Source organism: Melospiza melodia, chromosome Z (assembly GCF_035770615.1).
Source record: "Melospiza melodia melodia isolate bMelMel2 chromosome Z, bMelMel2.pri, whole genome shotgun sequence".
NCBI classification, from domain to species: Eukaryota; Metazoa; Chordata; class Aves; order Passeriformes; family Passerellidae; genus Melospiza; species Melospiza melodia.
In genome coordinates, this window is record NC_086226.1 from 41,036,096 (window position 1) to 41,060,002 (window position 23,907).

The 23,907-nt window shown below is 34.2% G+C and overlaps 1 protein-coding gene across 1 annotated transcript in view; it reads left to right on the forward strand.

Annotated features, from left to right (window-relative positions):
- Positions 1 to 23,907, forward strand: part of AP3B1 (adaptor related protein complex 3 subunit beta 1) — a 153,782-nt gene that overhangs the window by 83,138 nt on the left and 46,737 nt on the right. The window contains exons 16-22 of the mRNA XM_063181494.1: positions 1,365 to 1,551; positions 2,494 to 2,624; positions 4,783 to 4,894; positions 6,258 to 6,414; positions 9,010 to 9,184; positions 16,612 to 16,684; positions 17,595 to 17,701. Of these exons, the coding sequence (XP_063037564.1) occupies positions 1,365 to 1,551; positions 2,494 to 2,624; positions 4,783 to 4,894; positions 6,258 to 6,414; positions 9,010 to 9,184; positions 16,612 to 16,684; positions 17,595 to 17,701 (942 nt within the window). The remainder of the gene's footprint in view (positions 1 to 1,364; positions 1,552 to 2,493; positions 2,625 to 4,782; positions 4,895 to 6,257; positions 6,415 to 9,009; positions 9,185 to 16,611; positions 16,685 to 17,594; positions 17,702 to 23,907) is intronic.

A 23,907-nucleotide genomic window follows, 5' to 3' on the forward strand; every position in this document is an offset into this window, starting at 1 on the left:
TGCTTGCATATGTTGCATTGATGGGGTTTAAATTAGAACCATTTTCTGTTTACTGTGTGTCTCACTTACAGGAGTTAATCAGTACTCTGAAAAAGCATTTTTATATCTCCAGAAAAAAACTTCAACTTGCATCCTCAAGTTGAAAATTATTAATCTGACCCTTTTTTTTTAGCAAATGGCATATACAAAAATTAACTGATTTTTTGGACATGTTTTTCTGCTCAAATGATTGAAACTGTGTTATAGTCATAGCAACAGCATGATAAACAATATATATATGCAAGGTTGTTTCTTTGTATAATGTGGATAAGTCTCTCATGATTATACGTTATTAACCATGTCTTATGCATCTTATGTTCTGAGCTGAAGTACCAAAATCTGCTTCCTTAGGATGGTATATTACTTCTGCTCTTTTTCTTGTTTGGTTGTTTATAGAGGAAGTAGCATACACTTTTCAAATTAATCTAGTGGATTCCAGTCTATTCAGCAGTGTTGCTCTGGTTACACTACATTATTTTTGTTTTCTGTGTTTCCTTCATTTCTTACATTATTTTCTTAGCTTAAAAAATTATCTGAATTGTTAAAATTATTTAAGATGCTAATATTTTCAAACATCAAATTAGGAAGCTGTTATTATGCTGTAAAAACCTGTGATAGTGTAAGTTGCTCTAACATAAATAAATAAATGACTGATATTACTGAAGGCTTTAAGAAAAAAAAATGGAAGAAGTCTTTTATCCTGGTTTTTAGAGGGCATCAGCAGCTTGCTTTTATGAAAAAGTAACAGCTAAATGCGCTGCAAATAATTTGCAGTAATCCAGTTCAGTGATTCATGTGTCTGCTTTAATGGGTCATAATTCAGGATAAAGTAACTGAGTGCAGTCAGAGTGCAGACACTGCTTATGCCAGGGACAGTATCTCTTCATAAAACACACCTCAGCAGAAGCAGTTTGCCAGCCCCCTAATACCCTCTGATGTTTTGATGTCCTGCATATTTTTCCGATTAAGTTTTGAGTGCCATGTTTTTAGTTGTATTTCCACATTCATTATCCTCACGTAGACCCTTCAGCGGGTTTGCCATATATGATTATTTTTTTAATGATGCCTTTCTTTCCACTTCAGCAGTTTAATAATCTAGCACATGGCTGCTTCTCAGTACTCAGCATTCACCTCCCCAATACAGAAGAGGACATGTGCTTTGGCTGCAGAATTCCATTTGCAGCTTTAGAAATGCATATTCCCTGTGGAGCAACATTTGTTTGACATAACCATTCATTTTTATTACCTCTTTAAATATGTTTATCCAGAGTTATCAATAATCATAAATAACTTGTATTCTGTTCTTGTCCTGTTTTTTTCCACAGACAAAATTGCTTACCCAGTATGTATTAAATCTGGGCAAGTATGATCAAAGCTACGACATCAGAGACCGTACAAGATTTATTAGGCAGCTTATTGTTCCGAATGAGAAGAGTGGAGCTTTAAGCAAATATGCCAAAAAAATATTTCTGGCACAGAAACCTGCCCCATTGCTTGAGTCTCCTTTTAAAGGTATAACTGCCAAAATCATTTGGTAAATGTTCATTGTGTAAAGGAATGTGGCAGCTTATTCTATTTCAAATACTCTCACAAATTGTGTCACTTAGCAAACAGAAAAGATTAATATGCAAGGATGCTCAGTCTGCTTACTTGCTTTTCAACAAGCAAGGTGCACAGTGCATTTCTCTAACAATAAACCCTGGCAAAATGATCTATTTCTATTCATGTAGATTTTAAATTTTATTTAAATAACAGAAGGTATGTCTTTTGAGGAAAACTATTCTTCAATTTAGGAAAATAGCTCTAGGATTTTACCTGGACTTAACAATTAGATGATTCTTAATGTGAGTACTTCAAATGTTATATGAATTTGAAATAAATTGAATCTCTGTAGATATTTTTTTCTCCAAAATAACAATTTTCCCTCTGTGTTTTGCCTGTTGTTTTACCAGTAATATTCATTGTCTGTCTTCTCAAATTAAAAGGCTATCAGGCTATCTAAATTAAAAATACTCTATTATTGTGACAATTTGCATTTTAGTTTTCATACTTACTTAGGTCTAGTTTTGAAGCTTTAAAAGGAGCTCCATTTTGAAGAAAAACTATTAAAATTCTGGATGTGTTTGTGCCAAGACATGTATATGGATTGTTTAACTGTGCTGTCATTCTTAATATTCACAGTAAAGTAATTTTTAGAGAAGCTACATTTCAGAGCAACACCTCTAAACACACTGACTGATTAGCTTTTTTATTGACCATTATGGGGGAGATTATTGTAATCTATGGACTGAAATCAGTTTTTTGACCTATGAAGAGCTTCCTAGTTTATATTTATTCCATGACATTTGAGGTAATACAATGGCAATTACCTTTAGCCCTGATTAAGATTGCTCCTTGTGGTATAGCTCACAGTGTTTGTGTGTTTCTTCCCCCCCCCCTCCGCTTTTTTAATAGATCGGGATCATTTCCAGCTTGGCACCTTGTCTCACACGCTGAACAGCCGAGCCACTGGGTACCTGGAGCTGTCTGACTGGCCAGAGGTGGCACCTGACCCCTCTGTCCGAAATGTCGACGTGGCTGAGTCGGTACGTCTGCGTCACCGAAAGTAACTTTGCTGAAGGCACTCGTCAATACAGAGAGTTAGCCCAAAACTAGAAGTATTTAAATACTATCTGTGGGCTGTGTTGAAAGCCACTGATGCGTGGGAATGTCCTGTTGCTTATTTTATCTTAGAAATCAAGCATCTGGCAACTTGCTTAATGCTAGTTCTTTTCAATGACAGAAGTGACTAAACTGTAGCCACTTCTGCTTCATTTTTGGAGTAAGTAGGCTTTTTTCACCTCCATCTCACTTCTGATTTCCTATCTTTTATCTCCACTCTGCTGCAGTATGTTAATTGAGTGTAGCTGGACTACCAAAGTCAGAAATGAAGAGGTTGGTTTGTGAAAAATCCAAGGCTAAACAAACAAAAACAAAAAGGAAAAAGGTAATGCAAAAAACAAAAAGCAGCTGCAAGGGATTAGATTATGTATGCTTCAAAGTGTCGAGTTTGGAAGAGATGAGGGTTTACATTTCAGATAATCTGAAGAGGATTAGGAAAGTTTATGATAGGAAAATGTCAGCTACTAGTGCATTAGTCATGTGTTTACACATTGGGCTTGTCATCTACTAGCAATAGCTTTTTGTTACTGCAGTGTAAACTCTGAAGGAAAGTCATATTTTGGTACAAGAATTGTGATTTATGTGTTGGGTACCAGAATGCTGCTGGAATATCAGGGAAGGCTGTTAAGTAGTAGCTGAAATGTAAATATATTGGTATATAGTGTGCCAATGGTGCTCCTGGAGGTTTGGCATTGTAACAGATACACAGAGAAAAGTGTGCAGTCCTGGTAATGAACCAACTTCCTCAATAAGTCATAGATCAAATCATTTGCTTATGAGATGTTACACACAGAAAGAGCAAGAAAATTTAAAAAATAGGTCTGACTTACAGAAGCCAGTAGACAGCAACCTGGTAGAAAAAGCATTTCTCCTTAGTACTCTAATGTGTTTACCTTCTTATATACATTTCAGGAAAAGTGATATTTGTACAAACTTCTGAAAGTTTTTATGGAAAGAATTTTAGATAATCAGCTCAAGCAGAGGATTATAAATGAAAGGGTTGGCATGAAGGAATTTGCCAAGGTGCTTTCATCCATAAGACCAAACCCATAAGACCAAAAAGTATTGCAGGAAATTGAACAAATGGTGTAACATCCATCTACAACATAGTAAAAAAATCCACCTCAAGTAAAAAAAATCCACCTCAAACTATTTAAACCTGAAAGCAAACTGGAAAATCCTTCAGCCATGTTGCGGTTTTTGCAAATATTTTCGTTGGAGGGTATCTAATTTTCATTAATTTTGTGGTTTCCTTAATACTGCATGTGCCTACATAGCATATGTGAGTAAAGCTGAGTTAAGCTGCAATCCACATGCAAATTGTCATATATACCCCAAAGGATATTGGCATTTTCAACCAACTTTTGGTGTTAAAGAGGAAGCCAGTGTGTCTCTAGAGTTATTCAGCCTTTCAGGTTAGAGCCTATTTCAAAACTTAAGTCTTATTCCAGATCAGATCAGTCAATGAGGCAGGCTTGTATCACATTGTTGATAATTGATAGAATTGTCTGCCAGTTTGTTTTTCTCTCCTGTCCTGAATTTTAACATTGCTTCTCTAGTAGCGTAGTGGTATATGGAAAGAAAAAAGGTCTGGCGGAAATACTGCCTCATTTTGGCATTCTCTTGGTGGCAAAAAATTACTTTTATTTGGAGAATTGCAATGGAAGTGAAAAATAATTTGTCTGTGGCTATCTTGAGTGTCTACATCTGTTTTCTGCAAAAAATAGGATTATTAAGGTGGTGGATTTAACCTTCATTCCAGTTGTAGTCAGCTGGATCTAGAAATAAAACTCTCAGATTTCATGTTCTCTTGGCATAGAAATTTATTTATCATTACTGATGCTTTTAATCTAGCTTACTAAATCTTTTTCTGGACTACCTAAAAGACATCTCTCATTTTATGGGTATGTACCAAACTTCTAGTTCTCCTAATTGTGTGAAGTAAGAGAAGTTTAATAGCTTCTCTTGACTTGCTCACATGATTTATTTAGCAACAGCTCTGAATGTTTTTATTCGATGTGTTGTCTGAATACTTTTGTATTGCTGGTTGCAAAGTAAACTTAAATTGAAATTTATTTACAGGCAAAGGAATGGACTGGAATTCTAGACAAGCCAAAGAAGGAGAAACCTACTGAAAAGTTCTACTCTGAATCAGAAGAGGAGGAAGATGAGTCTGCCAGTACCAGTTCATCGGGTAAGTGTTTGGAAAGCAGCTTGTATTTTTGCTGCCTGGAAAACTGTGTCTTCAGAACTGTCTGGTACATAAAAAGAAAAAAAAATTGCAAACAAAGCCAGAGCTGTGTGTAAACTCAATAAATTGGGGGGTAAATTTTACTTTCACCATATTTAATAAGTTAACTTTTGATTTGTTTCCCAGGCAAAAAAGCTGGCATGCTTCTTTTATCCTTTTTGGAGTCTAATATGAGTAAGGAGAGTTTGTAACTCCAGTTAAAACTGAAAGCACATAGCTGTTTGCAGGAGAGGTACCCAGATGCTTGGTTGTCAGGAACCTTAAGTCTTAAGTGTTTTTTGGCATTTGGTGGTGGTGAAGAATTATTTTGATAGCATGGCTGCTGTGCTGATAAATGGCCAGATCTGTTTAGTTATGTAGTCTTTCATGAGATTTATTCAGCAAATTGTTTTACATTATTTCTCTGAAGTTCTGCATGATGTTTTCTGTTTATTATAATGGGGATATTGATGAAGAGGATAACAGCTACCTATGAAGTTCAGTAAGCAGAGGTTCTTTTAACTATTCTACCATTTATTGTCAGATAGGCAGTTCCCCAGGACAGCTGTTTCAGAAGATGTTAGCATATTTCAGATGTAGTAAAGATCATAATTCTTCCAGGTCCAGACTTTAAACCCAGAAAATGTCTAGCATTAGAGACTTGAAAGAATTATCAGTATCTAGTTGAATGAAAGAGGGTCATCTTAGAATACAAAGATGGAGCTGCTTCCTTCCAGTTCGTTAGCTGAGGAAATATGCAGAAATGTTTAAGAATTGTACCACTGAAATTAGTGATTTCTGAAGTAATGGAAGCATATACTCACTATAGATATTTGAATATTTTGTAACTATATGATTAATTACAGGATTAATAATTTGTTTAAATCAGTGATTCAATCATAGTCACTATGGGTATTTAAGAACAGATTATCTAATTAAGCAACTGTTTGAGAAGATAATTTTGTTTGAGAAGATAATACAGCTGAGCGAATGTAAAGACTAGAAAATTTGAGGTCATTTCCAGCTCCTAATAGGGTTATGTAACTTTGAAGAATCCCCATGTGGTTAATTTATTATTCAAATTTCTAATTTGAAAAAGTATAGTACTGTAGGCTGAAGAGGACAGATCTTTAACTAACAAAATTTTGTAGATATAAGGGGAAAGTAGTTCCCTTGCCTGCTTTTGGCACAGGGTAGATAATACTAAAGCTTTCAACTGGATCTTAAAATACCAAACCACTGTTTAATTTAAAACAAAATTTGATTTCTAAAATACTAATTTTTTAAGCTATTTAGATCAAAATTGTAAGGCTGGTTTTCATTTCAGGGAGCGAGTCTGACAGTGAAAGTGAGAAGGAAGATAAAGAGGAAGGCAGCACTGATGAGAGTAGTGGGAGTTCCTCTCCCAGTGAAGAATCAACTGACAGTGAATCAGACAGCAAAGAAAGTGCTGCTAAGAAAACATATAGGGCTGTCAATGAAAGGTAGGTAAATGTTTGTCTGGTTTTAATTTTTTGTGATACTAGCTTATAAAGCACTCTTCCTGTTACCAGTCTGCCAAGCCTTTAATTAGGCTATTTTGGGTGTGTATTGGCCAAGGAGTGATGTCAGGGTATGAATCTAGTTCATATTGTCATTAATCAGACTAGTCTTATGTTTGGAATTAATTTCTGACTTCAGTAAAATCTTGGGTGGCTTGTTGAAAATTGATGTAACCTTGGGAGGCTGAATAAGTGATCAAATAGTTGTGTGAAACAGTTAATTACCTTTGATGCAATTTTGCTGAGAGCTAAAATTAAGTCCTTCAACACTTTGCCATTATGTAAGTAAGACAATTGATTTTTCTAAATAATGTTATATTAAAAAGATTATGATCCAAATATTAGAGGCAAGGGCTGTGAAGGGAAACGGTCATAAGATATTTAAGTGTTAGTGCTTTTAAGATTGCCTATTATCAACAGCATTATCATGTATTAAAGTATCATTAAAATTTTGAGTAATTGGGGCTAATACCTTGGATTGTATGAATCTGTTTCTTCCACTGCTGTCAGCAAGTGGCCTCTGCAGACACGATCGCCCTTTACTTTGTAGTCTGCTGCCAGCTCACTTGATGAGTTTGCAGCTCAGCTCAGTCGTGGCTGACAGCGCTGATTGGGGCGCAGTACACACTCTGCTCCTTTTATTACAGACAGTAATTAAAGCAGCTCGCCTTGCCACTTCCATAACAAACACAGCATAATGCCCTAATTATGACTTTATTAATTTAAGTCAGGATTTAATGATTTTAAAAGTGATTTATATTGTTTTTCCTGTTCAGAACAAATGAAATCTGTAGGTTAAATTAATACAGGCTTTTCATCATCGCAAAGTTAAAAAGCTAGTTACCAGTAAATTCTTTTCATTAGAATAACATCTGAAATTTTAAGCAGTAAGATAAACAATTATTACCCATCAAAACTGGCTGATGTGCGGTAAAGTAACATTTTTAATCTTCAAAGCTAGTTTTAAAGCTAAGCTAAAGATAAATTATTAAAAATCAACTTCATTGATGTAATGGGTTCACAACAACTTATTTGTTAATGCAACTACAGCTACTGTTAAATGGCAGTGAATGAAATATGGATGTTGTCATGAATAAACTTTGAGCAGTATATAGTAGTGAATTTTTGTTTGTCATTTACCTCAAACAAGTTTTTAAATGTTGTCATACTGAAACACAATTTTCAGAACCTGTTTTTCACCATGATTTTAACAATCAGATGTGCTACATTACACTGTTTTTGTGACATGTACTACTGTTCCATTTTTAGCTTTGCAAGCTTCAAATTTACTGCTTTATGCTTTTGGTTAAAATTTGGGGAAGTAATTTTAGCTTCAGTTACATGGGTAGGCATGGCCTAAACATTATTTATTTGAAATAATTTTGATAAAATTTTATTTAGGCAATTCAGTCATAGGAGGTTCTTGAGAGGAGGAAGACTTTATTTTGATCTCTGTCATTTCAGATTTTCATTTCTCCTTCTCTGTATTTTTTTCATCTGAAAACATTGCAATCTCAGTGATGCAGCATAGTACATTCTTTGGTACTGCTCTTAAAGCTAAGCAAAAATGTGTAACAATTAATTATGAGTCCAGAGGGACTCTTAATAGTTGAGTAGTCTAGATTTGTTTAATTATTGTTGACCTTGTTACCCTTCAAGCGCTTCAACAGCCAATTCATTGTCTTGGGAAGGAAGCTGAATCAGGTAGTGTATGAAACACCTGATTTAGAAGTATAAAATAGTTGTTTGCAAATCCAAGAACAGAGTGTTTTTTTCTATATGCAGTGTTAATTTTTCTGCTCCATGACAACTGTTAGAAAACAATTTTCATTTCCTGTGGTGGTAACTCCCCCTGAGACAAAAAGGTAACTAGTTTTTAAAGTATCTTTAGATGTGAACAAGGCAGATAACATAACAGCTAGCTGTTAACACAGACCAACATAATCCAACATTGGTGGGTGAACAGAATTTCGCTGTGTGAAGCTGTAAGGTATTCAATGTGACCAAAGGTGTAGGAATATAACAGCTCTTGTGTATAAACTCTTTAATGTGTTGAACAATTTGTAGACATTATAGATCTTATTTCTAGGTGATGCAGTTTTATTCAGAAGAATTAACAAAGGAATAAACTAAACTAATTTGGTTTTTTAAGCAATATTACTGTACGAAAAGATGATACACGAAAATTCTGTTCATCATAGGCGGAATAGTATGAAAGCATCTTTATTTTAAAGGGGGGCTGTACTTCCTTCTGTAATGTCACAGGCTTGATGCATGCAAATAATATTTTTATATGTTCACATTTTATTTGGCTGTTTTGCTGGTTTAGACTACATATGATGATGTACTGTGTAGTGTAATAGAATAGTTTTGTGTAGCTTTAAACTACTTTGTTCATAGGTGAATAGTTTTTTATTGTGGAGAAATCATGACTTGAAACTCATTTAATGAAACTTTGAAATGCTGATGTAGGATATTGCCCAAGCTGATTCCTTTGGTGGTTTTACATGTCTCTTAATGCTTTTTTAAAATATGTAGTGATTCGGAGGATATTAAAAAGAAAGCAGAGGGGATTTCCAAAAAGAGAAGCACGTCCAGTTCCTCTGATACAGAGTACACTTCATCAGATGAAAGTTCTTCAGGATCCAAATCAGAATCTGACTCTAAAAGTGACTCTGAGTCTGGAAAATCTAGAAATGCTACCTCTAATAAGGTTAGTAAGGTAAAATATGTTTTCTTAAGGCCTGTATAAAATATGAGAATGTGTATCTAACCATCTATCCTTGCTTCTTTCTGTTAGAGTGAAGACGAGTAGCAGTTTAATGCATACCTAAAACAATCCAGAATTTATGAAAAACATCTTTTTACTTTTCATAGAGAGACCAGTCAAAAAGTAGTTTGATAGTTTAAGCAAGTAAGAGTGTTTTTATAACAAAAAACATGAATTATAAAAATATAAATTACAAAATTTCAGTTTATTATTTTATGTTATTTTTAGTCCTTATAGATGAAGAACAATAATAGAATCTAATTATTTTTTATACACAGAATATAATATTTTTCTAGTGGTCTATTATTCTTTTATAATAAAATTAATTGGGTTTTAATTTAATTTTTAGGTTATTGTTGAACTGGTGAGACTTAATACATGCATGTGATGGTTATTTTATTAAAATTGAATCTTAAAGTATAGCTATAATACCTGGGTCTGAGAGGAAAGAAAACCAAGAACCAAATGTTAGTACATTGTTTCTTAAGTGTTTAAAGATGTTCTAATAGAACCCTTAGCTTAGTTTTAAATTTTTCTGTTAAAATTGAGAATAGTGTAGTTAATGAATCTATAACTGAGATGTATATATATAGGTAAGTAGCATTAATATTCCTAATGAGAAATCAACTTTTACTTGCTATTCCTATCAAACACAGATAGGAATATAGAGTCCTGTTACTTCAAATTCTGTTAGCTTTCTTAAAACAGATATGAAATAGCAAGCTTTATAATACATATTTTTTAAATTGGTTTCAAAATATGTAAAGATGCAAGAACACGCAGCAGAGTCATTCATGTGTCAGTTGGGATTTAATTGCTTACCTTAGTGAAGAAAAAGTGCCTAAAAGTTCTTTACTCAAACTAGTGTTATAGAATTAACTATTCATGCTATTAGCATTAATTGGTTACTATTTACCCACGTACCTTGTATTTAAAAATAAATAAATGAGGAACTTTTTGCTAAATCTGTTCAGAAAGAAGAGTAAAAGAATTTCTGACACTTATTTTTCTGTTACCAAATACTTCCTATGCAATTCTTTCTATATCTTTACCAAAAAAAAAGTTGAAGAGTAGAATTGTAGCTCAGAAATGTCCATTTAAATTCCGATATGTGGTATTGAAAATTAAGTGAAACTTAATTTCTCTTAATGCATTTTAAATTAAGCTAGGCCATTTCAGTCAGGACTCCTGTATAGACAGCAGATTAGTCAAAATAGACATCCTTTGTTGCAGTTCTAGCAATTTTTGAATTTGAATAGCAATTTTTGAAGCTGGTGAATAGGTGTGTTTTGATCAGTTAAGAGGTAAGGCTGTTGAGGCATGTATTTCTTTTAAATAAGGAGGCAAGGCTCTCCATTTCTCTAAATCTTGAACTAACATTGTACATGATCTTTGTTTTGCAACTTCATAGGTGTGCCTGAGAACTCTTGAGTTGTGATGTTAACTTTTAATGCATTCCCTTCTTCAACCAAGTAGAACAGAAGATGAAGTGAGGCTGTATTACTTGAGAAGTGGAATGTGTTTTGATGTTTTGATCAGTTTCTTGCCCAGATAACACATTGGGTAACACACCTGTGTATCAAAAGGTTTTTTCTTCTAGAGCAGCCAGACTGGATCCTGCAAAAAAATGGTAGCACAAAGAATACAACTTGAATTCACTTAGAAAAAACTGCTTTGATACTAGATGGGACATGAATTAATTGTAACACTTTGCAGCTCCCCACATCATCACAGTATTTTTTCACCAGAAAGTTATACATACTCTGATGTGCTTAGTTCTGAGCAGGCACTGCAAAGCCGTGTTCAAACTGTCTTCTCTCTCCTGCATTTTTCCATTTTTCTCAGGATATTGACACCATGTAGATAATTTCTGTCACTATAGTTCTCTAAACTGTTTGGTTCTTTCACAGGATATGTGAGGACTACTAGCATAAAGAAGCTTTTTGTATTTTAAAACAGCAGAATGTGTGAAGTCAAATACACTGAATATGAGAACTGGAATGTCCAAGAAGCTTGGGGTTGAATTGTTGAAGTCGATGGAAAGTTGTCAAAGCCTTGGATTTTAAGAGAAGAGAAGGAACACTGCAGTAGTTCTGAAGTCTTAGCACGTAAAAGGAAATGTGTTAGGAGCAAGAAGTATTTTTAAACAGTTGATAGAAGAGTTGATAAGAGTAGAGTCAAAAGATAGAGGGGAAAAATTGCAAAGCTTTTAAACATCACAAAAGACATTACAACAAATAGGAATGTGTTTATATGCATGGCAGCAAGAATAGTAGTGAGGAGATTATTGAAAAGCATAGAGTTCACTGTGCAGAAGCTAAATGTTCCTAAAATTCTTTTTCATTTAGAAATTAGCACATTTAATATAAGGGCAACAAACTTGGCTGAAGAACTGTAAACATCAATAGTCATATGTTAAGGAGTAGGGGGCAGTTAATTTAATGCCCTTGAACAAGAAGAACTGTTTCAGTATATGGTATTAATCCCTGGACCTTAAAGTTACTTTCCACTTAAACCATGTTCGATGCCTGCATTCAGGTGTTTCTAGTACTTGTTTATTTTTAGACATGTAGTTAGATAAGGTGGTGGGGGAAAAGAAACACAGGTATTTTTTATTAGAAGTGATTGCTGTGCTAACTAGCTTAATAAGGTTTTTTGTCAGAAAACTGTTTTGAGAACTGTAATGATAGATGAAGGTAACTGATGGTAACCTAGATAACACATTCCAAGCTAGAAAGAAAAAACAATTTTTAACAAACTTTAAAGAAGATTATAGTTAAAGTCTTATATATAGACCCCTTATGTGTCAAGGTACATCTTAAAAGAACCACATATATTTTTTTCTGCTCCCTTCCTGACTTATTTTCAGACCACCCAGGAAACAGATGGTTTCTGCCAGACTCTCAGAAATGCGTGCTTTATTCTGATTGTTTGTCATTAGAAAAGGCATTACTTATGTTATTCTGTTATAGTGTGTTCTTAATTTGGGCAGTCTGTATGGGGATATTATTCATTAGGATTTCCTTTTCAGTAAAACTGAAAAGATTTTCTGAAATTAAAAAAGTTGTGGTTAGTGAGTTCTATTTTTATGATTTCTCAGTTTGCTCCATGTTATGAACTACATTACATTGCAGATGTTTTGGGTGATGTTTACCATTCCTTATATATTGTGTTGGGTGCCATTTCCATGTTCTGCAAAATTTTCTTGAAAAAAAGGTTTTATTACATTCACACTGGAGCTTAATTTCTACATACATCCATGCACTTACTGGCATTAAAATACACTACCAAAAATTCAGATTATTTTCCTGAGTATGTTATTAATGGTTTAGTATTTTTTCTCCTGACAAATCATTTTGAAAAAGTTGTTGTTTTCACTGTAATTGAGCTGCAGTGAATCGAAAAGTCAGTCTCTTGTACTGCAGTCTTTTATATCATTTTGAAATATCAATAATTTGAGGTGTTCAGATACATACTATACTGTAAGCGTAAACACTGTAGAGCTAAAATGCATATTTGAGGATGATGCATGTATAAGTAGGTGTCTCTACAGTGGGATTTTAAAATCAGCTACTGTTAACCTCCTTCTACAAGTATAATACAGTCACTCAGCTGTTAAAAACCTGATCCACTATTTAAAAAATATACAAAAACAAATTGTCTATCTTTCTGCCTGATCTCCTTTCAAGTGCTAACACAATGGAAACAGTGGGTGATCTGTCAATGCATTTGGATTGTCAGTGATGGTTTTGTATAAATATTGGGAGGATAAGAAATAAAATTCGCACAGCAGAATATGATTTCATCTGCCTTTTCTCTGCAGCTCCATGGCTCATGCTGCGGTGTGAAATTCTCATTTTACACACTTTGCAGGCGGAGCACATGAATTATGCATTGAGCAAGAGAAATCTCCTGCTTCAAGTCCTATATGCATTTACCAGGTTCTATCTCTATTATCAAGATGAATTGCAAATGGAGAAATGTTTGATGGAATATACCTTAACTTCTTTGTTTAGTATTCTGCTTTTCCCATAGTGGGCTTTCTTGGTAGAATACTGTTTGGGTTATATTGTAGGCTTAGTTTTAAGAGAAAAAAAAAGGAAAAATTGTGTTACAGAGAAATGTCAGACACGTCAGAACCTTTTTATTGTCTAGATTTCAGATGCAAAGCTTTTGTCCTCAATTGATATAGATGCAGTCATTGGCTATTTATTGGTCATAGACAGCCAATCAATTTTCTTTTCTTGGACAAAACAAATTACAAATAATCATGTTTGTTATAGCCGGGCACATAAATAGATTTCTTTGGTGTTTTCTACAGAATTGCACACAATTAATGTACATACCTGCAAACCTGTATGTAGAAATACATATAAGCATGAAAATATTGGTGTGGTTTTTGTATATATAGCACCCAAACACACATATGAGTAGCCCAGTGTTTTCTTAAGCTTCAAACACTCATTTGCGGTTGGAAATAAGACATGATGACACTTAAACATTACCTTTATCTGGATTTAATTAGCCCTTGATTTTATATTTCCCAAATGGTAGTCAGGTTTATGCATTTTTTGCTTTTTGTTTGGTGGAATTGTTTACTTGCTTGTTCTTTATAGTAAGCTGATACTCTTAAATGCCATCTTCTGGTAAAATGTGCAGTGAAATTTTTCCTTACATTCGTTCAGGAATTATTTTTTTATTTGTGCCTTATTTTAGGACCATTTTATTTTGGTTTGAACTATAAGAAGTAAATTCTCTTGAAGGATTTTTTCCCCATTTTTAAACATTTTTAATGTAGTAGATTCAAAGTAATATCAGTGCAAGGATGGATTTCACCTTATAAAAGTATGCATCAAGCCTCGTGTACTTTTTGTACTTGTGACAGAAAAAGCAAACTGAAGCATGCTATTGGTATTATTTGTGACTTAGACTGCCCATCTTAGTTATCTTCAGTAAACAGATCCACTAAACAGTGAGGATTCTTTGGCAGTGACTCCTAATTTTTTAGAAACATGTACTGAAGCATATAGAATTCTCCTTGTAGGACTCTTGAGCCACTTTTTAGAGACTTTTAATTGGCTGCATAATAAAGGAGATGGACACAACCTATCTCTATGGAAACATTTAGCAAATATAAAATCATAACTTTCAACTTTAATCATAGTTGAAAGTAGAATTGTATCTTAATGATAAATGGGGACAGATAGTGAAAGTTCAGAAATGGAGGATATTTTAATATATCTGCCTTTTGTTTAACTGAGTTCTCCTTTAGTCTGTTTTGATTTCTGAAGAGTTTTCTAGTTCAGGAAAAGGGTTGTGATACATAATTTGCAGTAAAGGTCCTGGAAATAACCACTAAACTTGAGATTCAGGGCTAAATATTCACCAAATGATACTATAAAGTGGCTTGGAGTTCATGAGAAATATCGTTACAAAATTGTGTCTCTGACATGAGTAATTCAAGTAGAACTTGTAGCTTATGAAGTGTACTATTTGTCCTTATTTCACAGTTCTAAAACAAAAGTAGCCAAAACAAACTTAGTGACTTGCTGATAAGTACATCTCCAAAGAAAGATCCAGTAGTTGTGAGCAGAATGGAATTCAAGAAACTTGGTTCTGCAGGAGTCCCTCAGAAATTCTGGACAAAACATATCGAAAGTTGTATCACTTCAATGCCATTTTAAAGCTTTTTTGTAGTATTTTCTTTGTTCAGAGGAGTTTTAGGTTTCAGATAAATCACCAGTAGTAGAACACTCAAATACCATAAGGATGAGGATCATTAAAGTATCATGATGTAAAAATAACTTTTAAAGTAGTGGCTCCTGTTCTTTTCATTCCACAAGATGATTCTTCTCCCAGAATACCTCAAGCATATCTGTAGGGATCATGTAAGTGACTACTGTCTGAGCCATGGTATTTATAGGAAGATCATGATAAGTGATTTCATCATGGCTGAGGTCAAACCTGGTACTCATTAACATCAATGGCTTCAAATAGTGACAATGTTGGCTAGATTCTTTCATCTTCTTTGCATAGAATTCCTTGCAAAATTGAAAAAAGGTAAACTTATTATTATCATTTGTTTGCAACTGACTATCAAGCTGAGAGACCAGAAGAAAGGGAATGTGCCTTGAGAAAAGAGGTGTTATTTTATTCTATGGTGCTGGTTAAAGGAAGTGGTTCTAGCTGCTGAGTTCACTCCAGGCTCTTATAGAAATTTGTGTGTCTGGGTGTCTGAAATGCTTAAGAAATTATGGTCTAGATGGGCATAAAGAGATTTACTGATTCCTTTAGACCTGTTAATTTATTAGAAGTGGTAAAATATTTCCTTATGAATTTGGCTGTCACGTGCTGTTTAAGAGGAAACAGGTAAACTAGAAAGTGTGATTCCTGGAAAGACTATATTTAAATTACTTGAAATAACTTGGGTAGTGAGCAATGTCTTAAGGTCTAAAGGCAGTTAATATGTTTTATAAAAAAAATTACAAAGCCTTCTGTTTGGTATGTGAGCCAAAGAGAACAAAGGAAGAAGAAATTCTTCAGCTGACCCAAATGAAAGATGCATTACAGTGGGCAGGAACAACATGATGACAAAACTCCTTGCTACAGAAGTTTCTGGCTACATCCAAAAATCAATTCTTTATACTAAACCACCCTCTTGGCAGAGTGTACTGAGCTGTAACACAATGAATTCTTTCCTGAATCACCACTGTCTAGACGTGCTCTGTAGGTATAGCCAACACTTGCTCTTATCAGATTTGTTTAGAACTTTTTTAGTTATTGAAGCAAATTTTGTTGAAATACTCTGTAATGGTACTGGGATTATTACTTCCCTAGTCTTTACTTCAGGTACGGGCAATTAGAACTCATCTCAAGGTTAAAACTGAATTTTTTTGGTGACAAAACTCAGCTTCCTGTTAAGTAAATCCCAGTAGATAATTGGACAGAATTCTGTGTTCCTAGATAAGTGCAAATTACACTGTGTTTCTTATTGAATTGCTTTTGACCTGTTTTTCATATGAAAACAGAAATGTTAGTACACAAATCTTTTGTCTTAAAGAGATAGCAGCTTTATTTTTTAATTAGCTCAACAGAGGTGTCTGATCTGTCACCAAATGTTTTCTGTGTAGCAACAATGATTAATATTAGATGAATGCAGGGGCTACCGAAATTCAATTGTGGCATTTAGATACAGTTTAACTATATAAACAAATCTTTCTCAGTAGGTGAATTCTTTGGATGCCACACCCTGAACATGAATACATTCTGTTTTATGAAGTAGTAAAATAAATGCACTTGCTTTATGAATGTACTAAATGCTTTTCTTTTGCTGATATGGTGAAAGATGAAATATTAATCTGTTTTGACAGAAAGAAGAAAAACCAGTGCAAGAAAGAAAGACTCCAAAAAACCAAGACATGTTTCTCTTAGATTTAGATGATTGTAAGTATCTTGATTAAAGCCTCATTTTTCCCAAGGCATAAAATCAGTTCAGTTAATTCAATGAAGTTAAATTTCTGAAACATTGATTCTGTTAATATATTGTACTAGTTTCCTGACAAAATAAATGCTTAGACTGTCAAGTTATTTTTAAGAACAGTTATTACAATATTTTGTTTTATAATTGAGGAATTGTTTCAAAATTTAGAATCTCCCACCATATACAACATTTACTTTGAGCATTTGTATGTGTCTGGACTTGTTTTCTGTTAAAGTGGACTTATTTTCTCGGGTTATAGTGGATGTTACTTCTACAACCCCTGTCCAATCTCTGGGCCAATTATGGTAGTATATTAAGATGCTAAGAATCACATTTCTGAAGAACTGTGAAATGGTAGTCTTGGAAGGGTGAGATAAAGCTGGCTCTGGTTTTTTGTCTGTGCTTGTAGTACCCTTCTTAAAGTTTACTTCTGTAGTTGCAGCCTATCAGAATTGCATTAACATATACTTTGCATGTAGCCTGTAAATGAAAATGTGCTACACAGTATCTATCAAACTGAAGGATAAAATAAAGGAAAAATAGGAAAGGAGGAGAAAATACTTCTAAAGTAAATCACACAGTCTGTTCATGTGTAAGTTGTACACGTATTTTCATTGCTTATTCTGAGTATTTGGGCCATATGTCTGAAAAAGTAATCTTATATTTAGAAACAAGCATATAACATATTCTTCAATTATTCATCAATGTGAATACCAATGTATTAATCAATGAATATTCATCAAATATAAGTAGAAGAATATAACATTTAGATGAGGACATAAAACTTTGTGCAATGAAAAAAGAAATCACTGTTATTTCGCAGTATCTTAAATTGTTTTTCCGTTTAAGTATCTCTTACCTTTTTTCTTCTAGTTTGTTCTGTAACAACTCCTGTGGCAGTTCCTATGGCAGCTGTGTTGTCCCCAAGTTTAGCAGCAGACCTAGAGGGATTAAGTCTGTCGAGTTCATCAGTCATTGATGTAAGTAGCCTTTAAAAAGTGGAAGGGTGCATGTAAGTTTAAGAATTTCACGTTTTGAGGACATCATTAATGTGTTTTTTTTACAGTACTTTCACCTGTAGAAGTTTTATATGAAATTATGGTTTATATGCAAGTCTGGCAGCATTTTTTGATTTGTAATTGCATTCTGAAATGTGGATAAAAGTATGAATATTGCATGTCTGAGAAAGATGCCTTCAAGAATTTTTAACCTTATCTTTCAAATTGTCTTTTTCTTTGCCTCAGGGAAACTTTAATTCAGAAATTAAGTATCCAAACGACAGAGGTCTTTCAAATAATTAATTGCTACACTATCAAAAATAAGCTACAAGAACATCACATACTTGCTATTAGTCTGTTTGTGTATCATACATGCTTCCAATCATGACATTTTGCTACTGGGAAGTAATTTTTCATAAATATATGAAACTTAGCCCCTGGGTGCAAATAAAAAGGGTATAGATTTACAATCAGTGGTGTATCAGTATGTGTCATGATTCATTCTGTTAGTGCTTTGTAGTACTTGCCATTAGGGAATCTCAAAACTATAGGTGTAATTAGAGTTAGCAAACTCATGGAGGTAGAGGGTGTTCTTTATTGTGGGAAGGAATAGTAGTTCGTTCTCTTTCAATTGGGTTTTCTTTAGTATTTTGTGTGTGTCCAATTTTTATCTGCAATTTAAATAGAAATTGCAGTGGTATAACAGGGTGCATATCCCTGTGAAAATGGATGGATGTGACCAGACAAAATACCAGAGAAACAGGCATTTTTTTAGCCTAGCCTTGTTTCTAACAAGGTTGGTGTCTAGAACCTATGCTGCAACTTTAATAGTCACTGATAACCTACTTGGTGCTGATACAAGAAACAGTAGTTTGCAACATCAAATATTTGTTAAGTAAAGGAGTTACATGAGTGATTGGATTGAACTCAACTTTGCTTATGATTCAGTTTTATCTTTACAGGCTTCAAGATTTGGTATTAAAATGGGAGACTTTCAGATAATTTGTTGGATATTAGCTTTATCTAAGATAATTGGCTTGTAACACAAATTTCAGGCAGGCCAGGGACATGCAGTCGCTACAACTGATATGTAGTCATTGATGTGTCACATCAGTGACTACATCTGGCATCTGAAGACGCCAGTAATTCTCTTCCATGTTATTTAGTAGAGCAGTATACAGTCTTAGGTATAACTGTGGTGTTACTCTTTGCACTCCGCAGTTGCTTCTTTGCCATCCTTTATGGCTTTGACAGCTTAAAAGACAAGCTGTCATATGTTTACTTGGCTTTGGGTTAGCTTAAGAATGGCTCTGGTGTCTTTTCTTTACTTCAAAATTATCACCTTTGAGAATAAATTAGAGATAGCAATCTGTAATGCCAGAGGCTTAGGTGTCCCAGCTTGCCAGTGTCTTTTTCTTTCATTGTTTATAGCACATGAGCATATATTCCACTCCCATATTCATGCTTTCTTTCCTCATGATTGCTGCTGTTCATTTGCTAAACTGCTTCTCTCTGTTCTTCTGAAGACACCTACAAAGAAATAGAGCTGTTAGATAAACAGAGCTAGAAGGTGTAGGCTGGAGAGTAGAAGTTGTTCTGTATGATGACTGTGCAAACTGCTTCCTCAGTGTTACTGAGGTCTGGTAAGCAGCGAAGAAGCTGGAACATTTCCTCATTCTCTCTGCTCTGGAAAGAACCCAGCTAATGTAAGATTTAATTGTTTCTGCCGGGATGGTGATTACATTTTGGTCTGCATTCAGTTTTCAGATCTAAACTCAGCTCTGACTGCCTTTGATAGTTGCAGATGTACATGAGGTCCTTAACTGAGTTTTCTGCACCAGGGAGCAATGGAAATTAAATACTAAAGTTAAAACTCATTCTTTCAAATTATATCCATATGTCTAAAAAGTCTTAAGTGTGTGCAAGTAGTTAGATAACTACAATCCCTGATTGTAGTCCAGCACTGCCAGATAATTTTCTAAAAATGAAAATATAATACTGGCATTTAAGACTTTATGTGGGAATGTGCATCTTCAAATAGTATTTTGAATTTAATCTATGATGCCTAATTCTAAAGATACTTTAGAAAGCTTCTTCCTTCAGTGGGAGAGAAAGTGAATATAACTGTAGGGCACATGCCAAACTAACAGTGAGAAATTAATTTATTACTAGGCAATGGAAAGCGTGGAGTAAAAATAGATAAGTACAGTATATGACCTTAATATCAAAGAAATGTAGCAGCCACTTATCTTGGAATATGTCGAGCAGTCTATTATTCAAATCATTCACCACTGTAATTGGATACATCTTTTAGAAAACTTTTTAACTTCCAAATTCATAGCTGCTGAGTGTTACAAAGAAAGGCTAAATACAATAATGGTTTTACAGTTAGAGGAAAACCTACAAAACCAAAATATTCTTGAATAAAAACTGCACAGTCTAATGCTTTGTCCTGTGGCTCATTTGTTTTTATCATCATGTTTACATACAGTACATTTCCCCCTCATATAAACGCATGCATGCGTATTATAGTTTGTTCCAGGAAAAACAAAATTCTCTTGTAATTCATGAATAACCTTCTTCCAGCTGAATGCAAAATGTAGTAAATCTATGTGCATTCTTCTGTCTTGGTACATGTGGTTCATCTTCAGATTTGAGTGAACCAGGTAACTGATCTCACCAGAGGTTTCTGTGCAGATTCTCATGGTATGCAGGCAAGTGATGGCAAAATTAAGTGCTTGAGGAAACTGCAGTTGGCGTTGATTGAGTTTCAGATTAATAATTTGCAGTTTTGAAAAATATGTGAAGATGCAGTGCGAATCAAAAACAGGAGGCAAGACAAAACTGCAAGCTTTCAGTGTGAAGCCGTTGTTGGAAAACACTGAAAATGGGTGTTTTCCCCAAAAGGGTTGTTATAAAGTGAAAAAAGAGGTATTAAAAGCAAAACTCATGATTGACCTAAGGACAGAGAGGATTAAAATCTGCTACAATAATTAATATTTTGATCAAAAATGGTGAGAGGAGAGAGAGGAGAGCTATAGTAATAGAGAAAAGCTGAAGAGGGGAGTGATCTGTTCCTCCTGCCACACAGCTGATGAGGAAAAAAAAAAAGCTAAACCATGTGTTCTTTTCGAATTAGGATTTTAAATGGTAAAAATGTATTTCCTAAATGTGGAAACCCCTGAGTATGCTGCATAGGATAATTAACTGGCAAAAATGTCACTTGCTTTTGTGGGTAAAATTAGTGAGAAGGAAATATTTCTTTGATAGCAAGAAACCTGTTATGGTTCAGAACAGTGTTAGTGCAAGGAAGAACTGACAGGTCTATATGAACTGTGGTGAGAGAAGAAGTTGGATGAGGAAAAAAATGTGTGGCTGTATGGTCTGAGTAATATTTAAGGAGAGAAAATGGTTTCCCTGCCCCCAATAGGATAGTTTGGGGAAAAGGTCAGGAATGACTAGGAAAATGTCACCAAGAATGCATGTACCAAATTGGGGAGAAAACTCTTGTTGTAGTGGGGAAGTGCTTATAAAAATATTTGTTGCAACAATTTGAACTTACTATCAATTATTCTGCATATAGAATCAAGGTATAATTGAAGAAGTGATACTGCTTTACTCACTAAGGTTTTATTCAATATGTTCAGTGTTTTTTCACGATAGTTGTTGCTGTCAATGGTATGTTTTATTGTTCCCTACTACCAGGCCTTCCAGAGAAACTGTTTAGGAAGGGAGGAGTACATCATCTTGTTTTCTTTTTCATATCTTCTAAAGAACTTTTGACCAATCTACACTTTAAGAGCTTCTTTGGAATTGTGATGTATGAAGAAGAAATAATAGCTTTTGTCAAAAGTCAAGGTCAAGCTGCAGACCTGTCAAATCAGATGATAAATACATTTAATTTTAAATTGAGTACAGACTTAGAGAATTCCTTGAAAAATAGCAAACATAAACTTCCTCAATATTTAATTAAAGGTATTTTCAGACTAGGAGAACACCTTAAATGGTATTTTATTTCTAAGTTGTTGACATTGTTCTTAGAGGGGAAGACTTTCTTATAATTTAGGTGGCTTTGTCCACATTGTCTGTTTCTAATACCACTATAACATGTCTTGAAACTGACTCTGAAGTCTATTATTTTCCTGTTTGAAGCATCTCTGCTTAGAAGTACTGGGCACACAAAGGCTGCAGTAATGGGTTATATAATGGCCGTAGTCTCGTATGCAGTTTGCAAGAAAGGTTAGCATGAGGTGTTTTAAGAATTTTCAAAGTCCTGCAATTGAGAAATAAATAGTAGTTATTCCAAACAGTTATTGGCATGCACTTCATGATTTTTTTTTCAGAGCTTTGCTAGCAGAAATTATTCTTTAACTCTGTACATTTGTCATTCATATAAGCTCTGGTCTAAGTGCTTACTTCAGGAATGGCTGCGTCAGAAGAAACATTAACTTGTTCTTGTTGTGAAAGAGACATAGTGCAACCAGTTGTGATAGCAGCAGATTGTGGGCAATGGTGGTCTTCTACCCATTGTTCTCAGGCAGATTTTGATCAATTACCATTGTTTTTCAAATAATTAGTTTTGCATTTCTGTAAGTATATCCATGCCCTCTTAAGGATGCTTGTAAAATTTTTTACTCTGTAAAAAGAGGATCCTTTTAAATAAGCTTTCAATATTAGTCACATCTTCTCTTCTATCCTTAGTTTTTGTAATCCTGTATTAAGAAAACACAAGCATATGATAGAATTTTATTATTTTTATAGCTTAGCATTTGCCCCCGTGTTTTTTAGCTTCCTGTAAGGAGTCTTATCTCTTTGCTGTTTCATCACAACATTTTTCCCATATGCTCAGTGTTTTCATTATACTTCTGAAGCCCATGTTTTAATATACAGATTGAAATTGGGAAGGTTTGTTGTGGGGAGATGAAGGGAGAAAGTGTGCCACAAGGCAGTCTACATGTATCCTATTCCTGGGAATGTTCATGACTTTGCTTGTGTTGTTGACCACAACTGCACATTAGACAGAGATATTTGTGCAGTTCTGCAGTTTACAGCTTAATTTGTGAAGGTGGGTTTTTTCCCTGTGGAACAGTCCCTGTTGTCCCCTACAGGATTTGTAACTGGCATAAAGCATAATTGAAACCATGTTCTACAGTGTATGTTAGTAGGGTGCCTAGGAAATTTGTATGTGTGAAGCAAGTGAAAAGGCATAGTCTTGGATTTAGGAGTTAAAAAATAACTTTGTCTTAGCGCCGCCCAAAATGCAGCTATGTGGCTGATTAGGTGTGACTGATGCTTGTGGGTCCAGTGGATACAGAACTGGGTGTTACATATGGAAAATGAGTTCTATTTTTGGCTTACTACTTGCTGTGTGATCTGGAGGGAGTATCTTAATCTTTTAGTTTTCCATTTGAAAAATGAGGATAATGATGCTTACTCACCTTGGGAAAGCACTTGGAAAGCTACAAATGGATGTAGCTGCTCATCAGCAGATATTAACTTTTGCCAAGCTAGAAGAAGAAGAAATTATACAAAGACTCCCTCATACTATTTTTTTTCTTTTTTTCCTGTAAAATTGCTGTATAAGTGGATGCTCTTATATTGCTTACAGAGAATATGTGTAGCATCAGATATTTGTAAGCTATACTGTCCTTTCAGAAATTGCTTCCACATACTTCTAAAAATGTTAGCTTGGAAAATAATCACTTGCCGTGACACTACTTGTTTGTCATTTCACCTCTATTCTTTGTTTATAAATGCATTTGCAAATAGTTGTGATATTTAATAATGTTTAAGCCTTAAAAATACACTTCTCGTGTTTATTAGATGCATTCATTCTTAAAAAAATTTGCACTTCAAAATCTCTCTCAACTTATTTTCTTCAAATATATATACACTATAAATGAGATACTGTTTATAATGATAAAAATTATATAAATATAATTTTTAATAATTAGTTAGCAACTTGTATATTAATGTGATTGTATTCTGAATGACCAGGCCACTGATTAACTGGATTCAGTCCTATATTGCTATTTTGCCGTTTTGTTATCTTTGAGTTACAAAAAATAACCCAGCATTCAAATGTTGTATTTAAAAATAAAAGTGCAAAAATAGCAAAATAGAGTGCAATTGCAGTATTAAAGTCTTATTTATAAAATAGAAATTAAATTGTAGGGATTATCACAGAA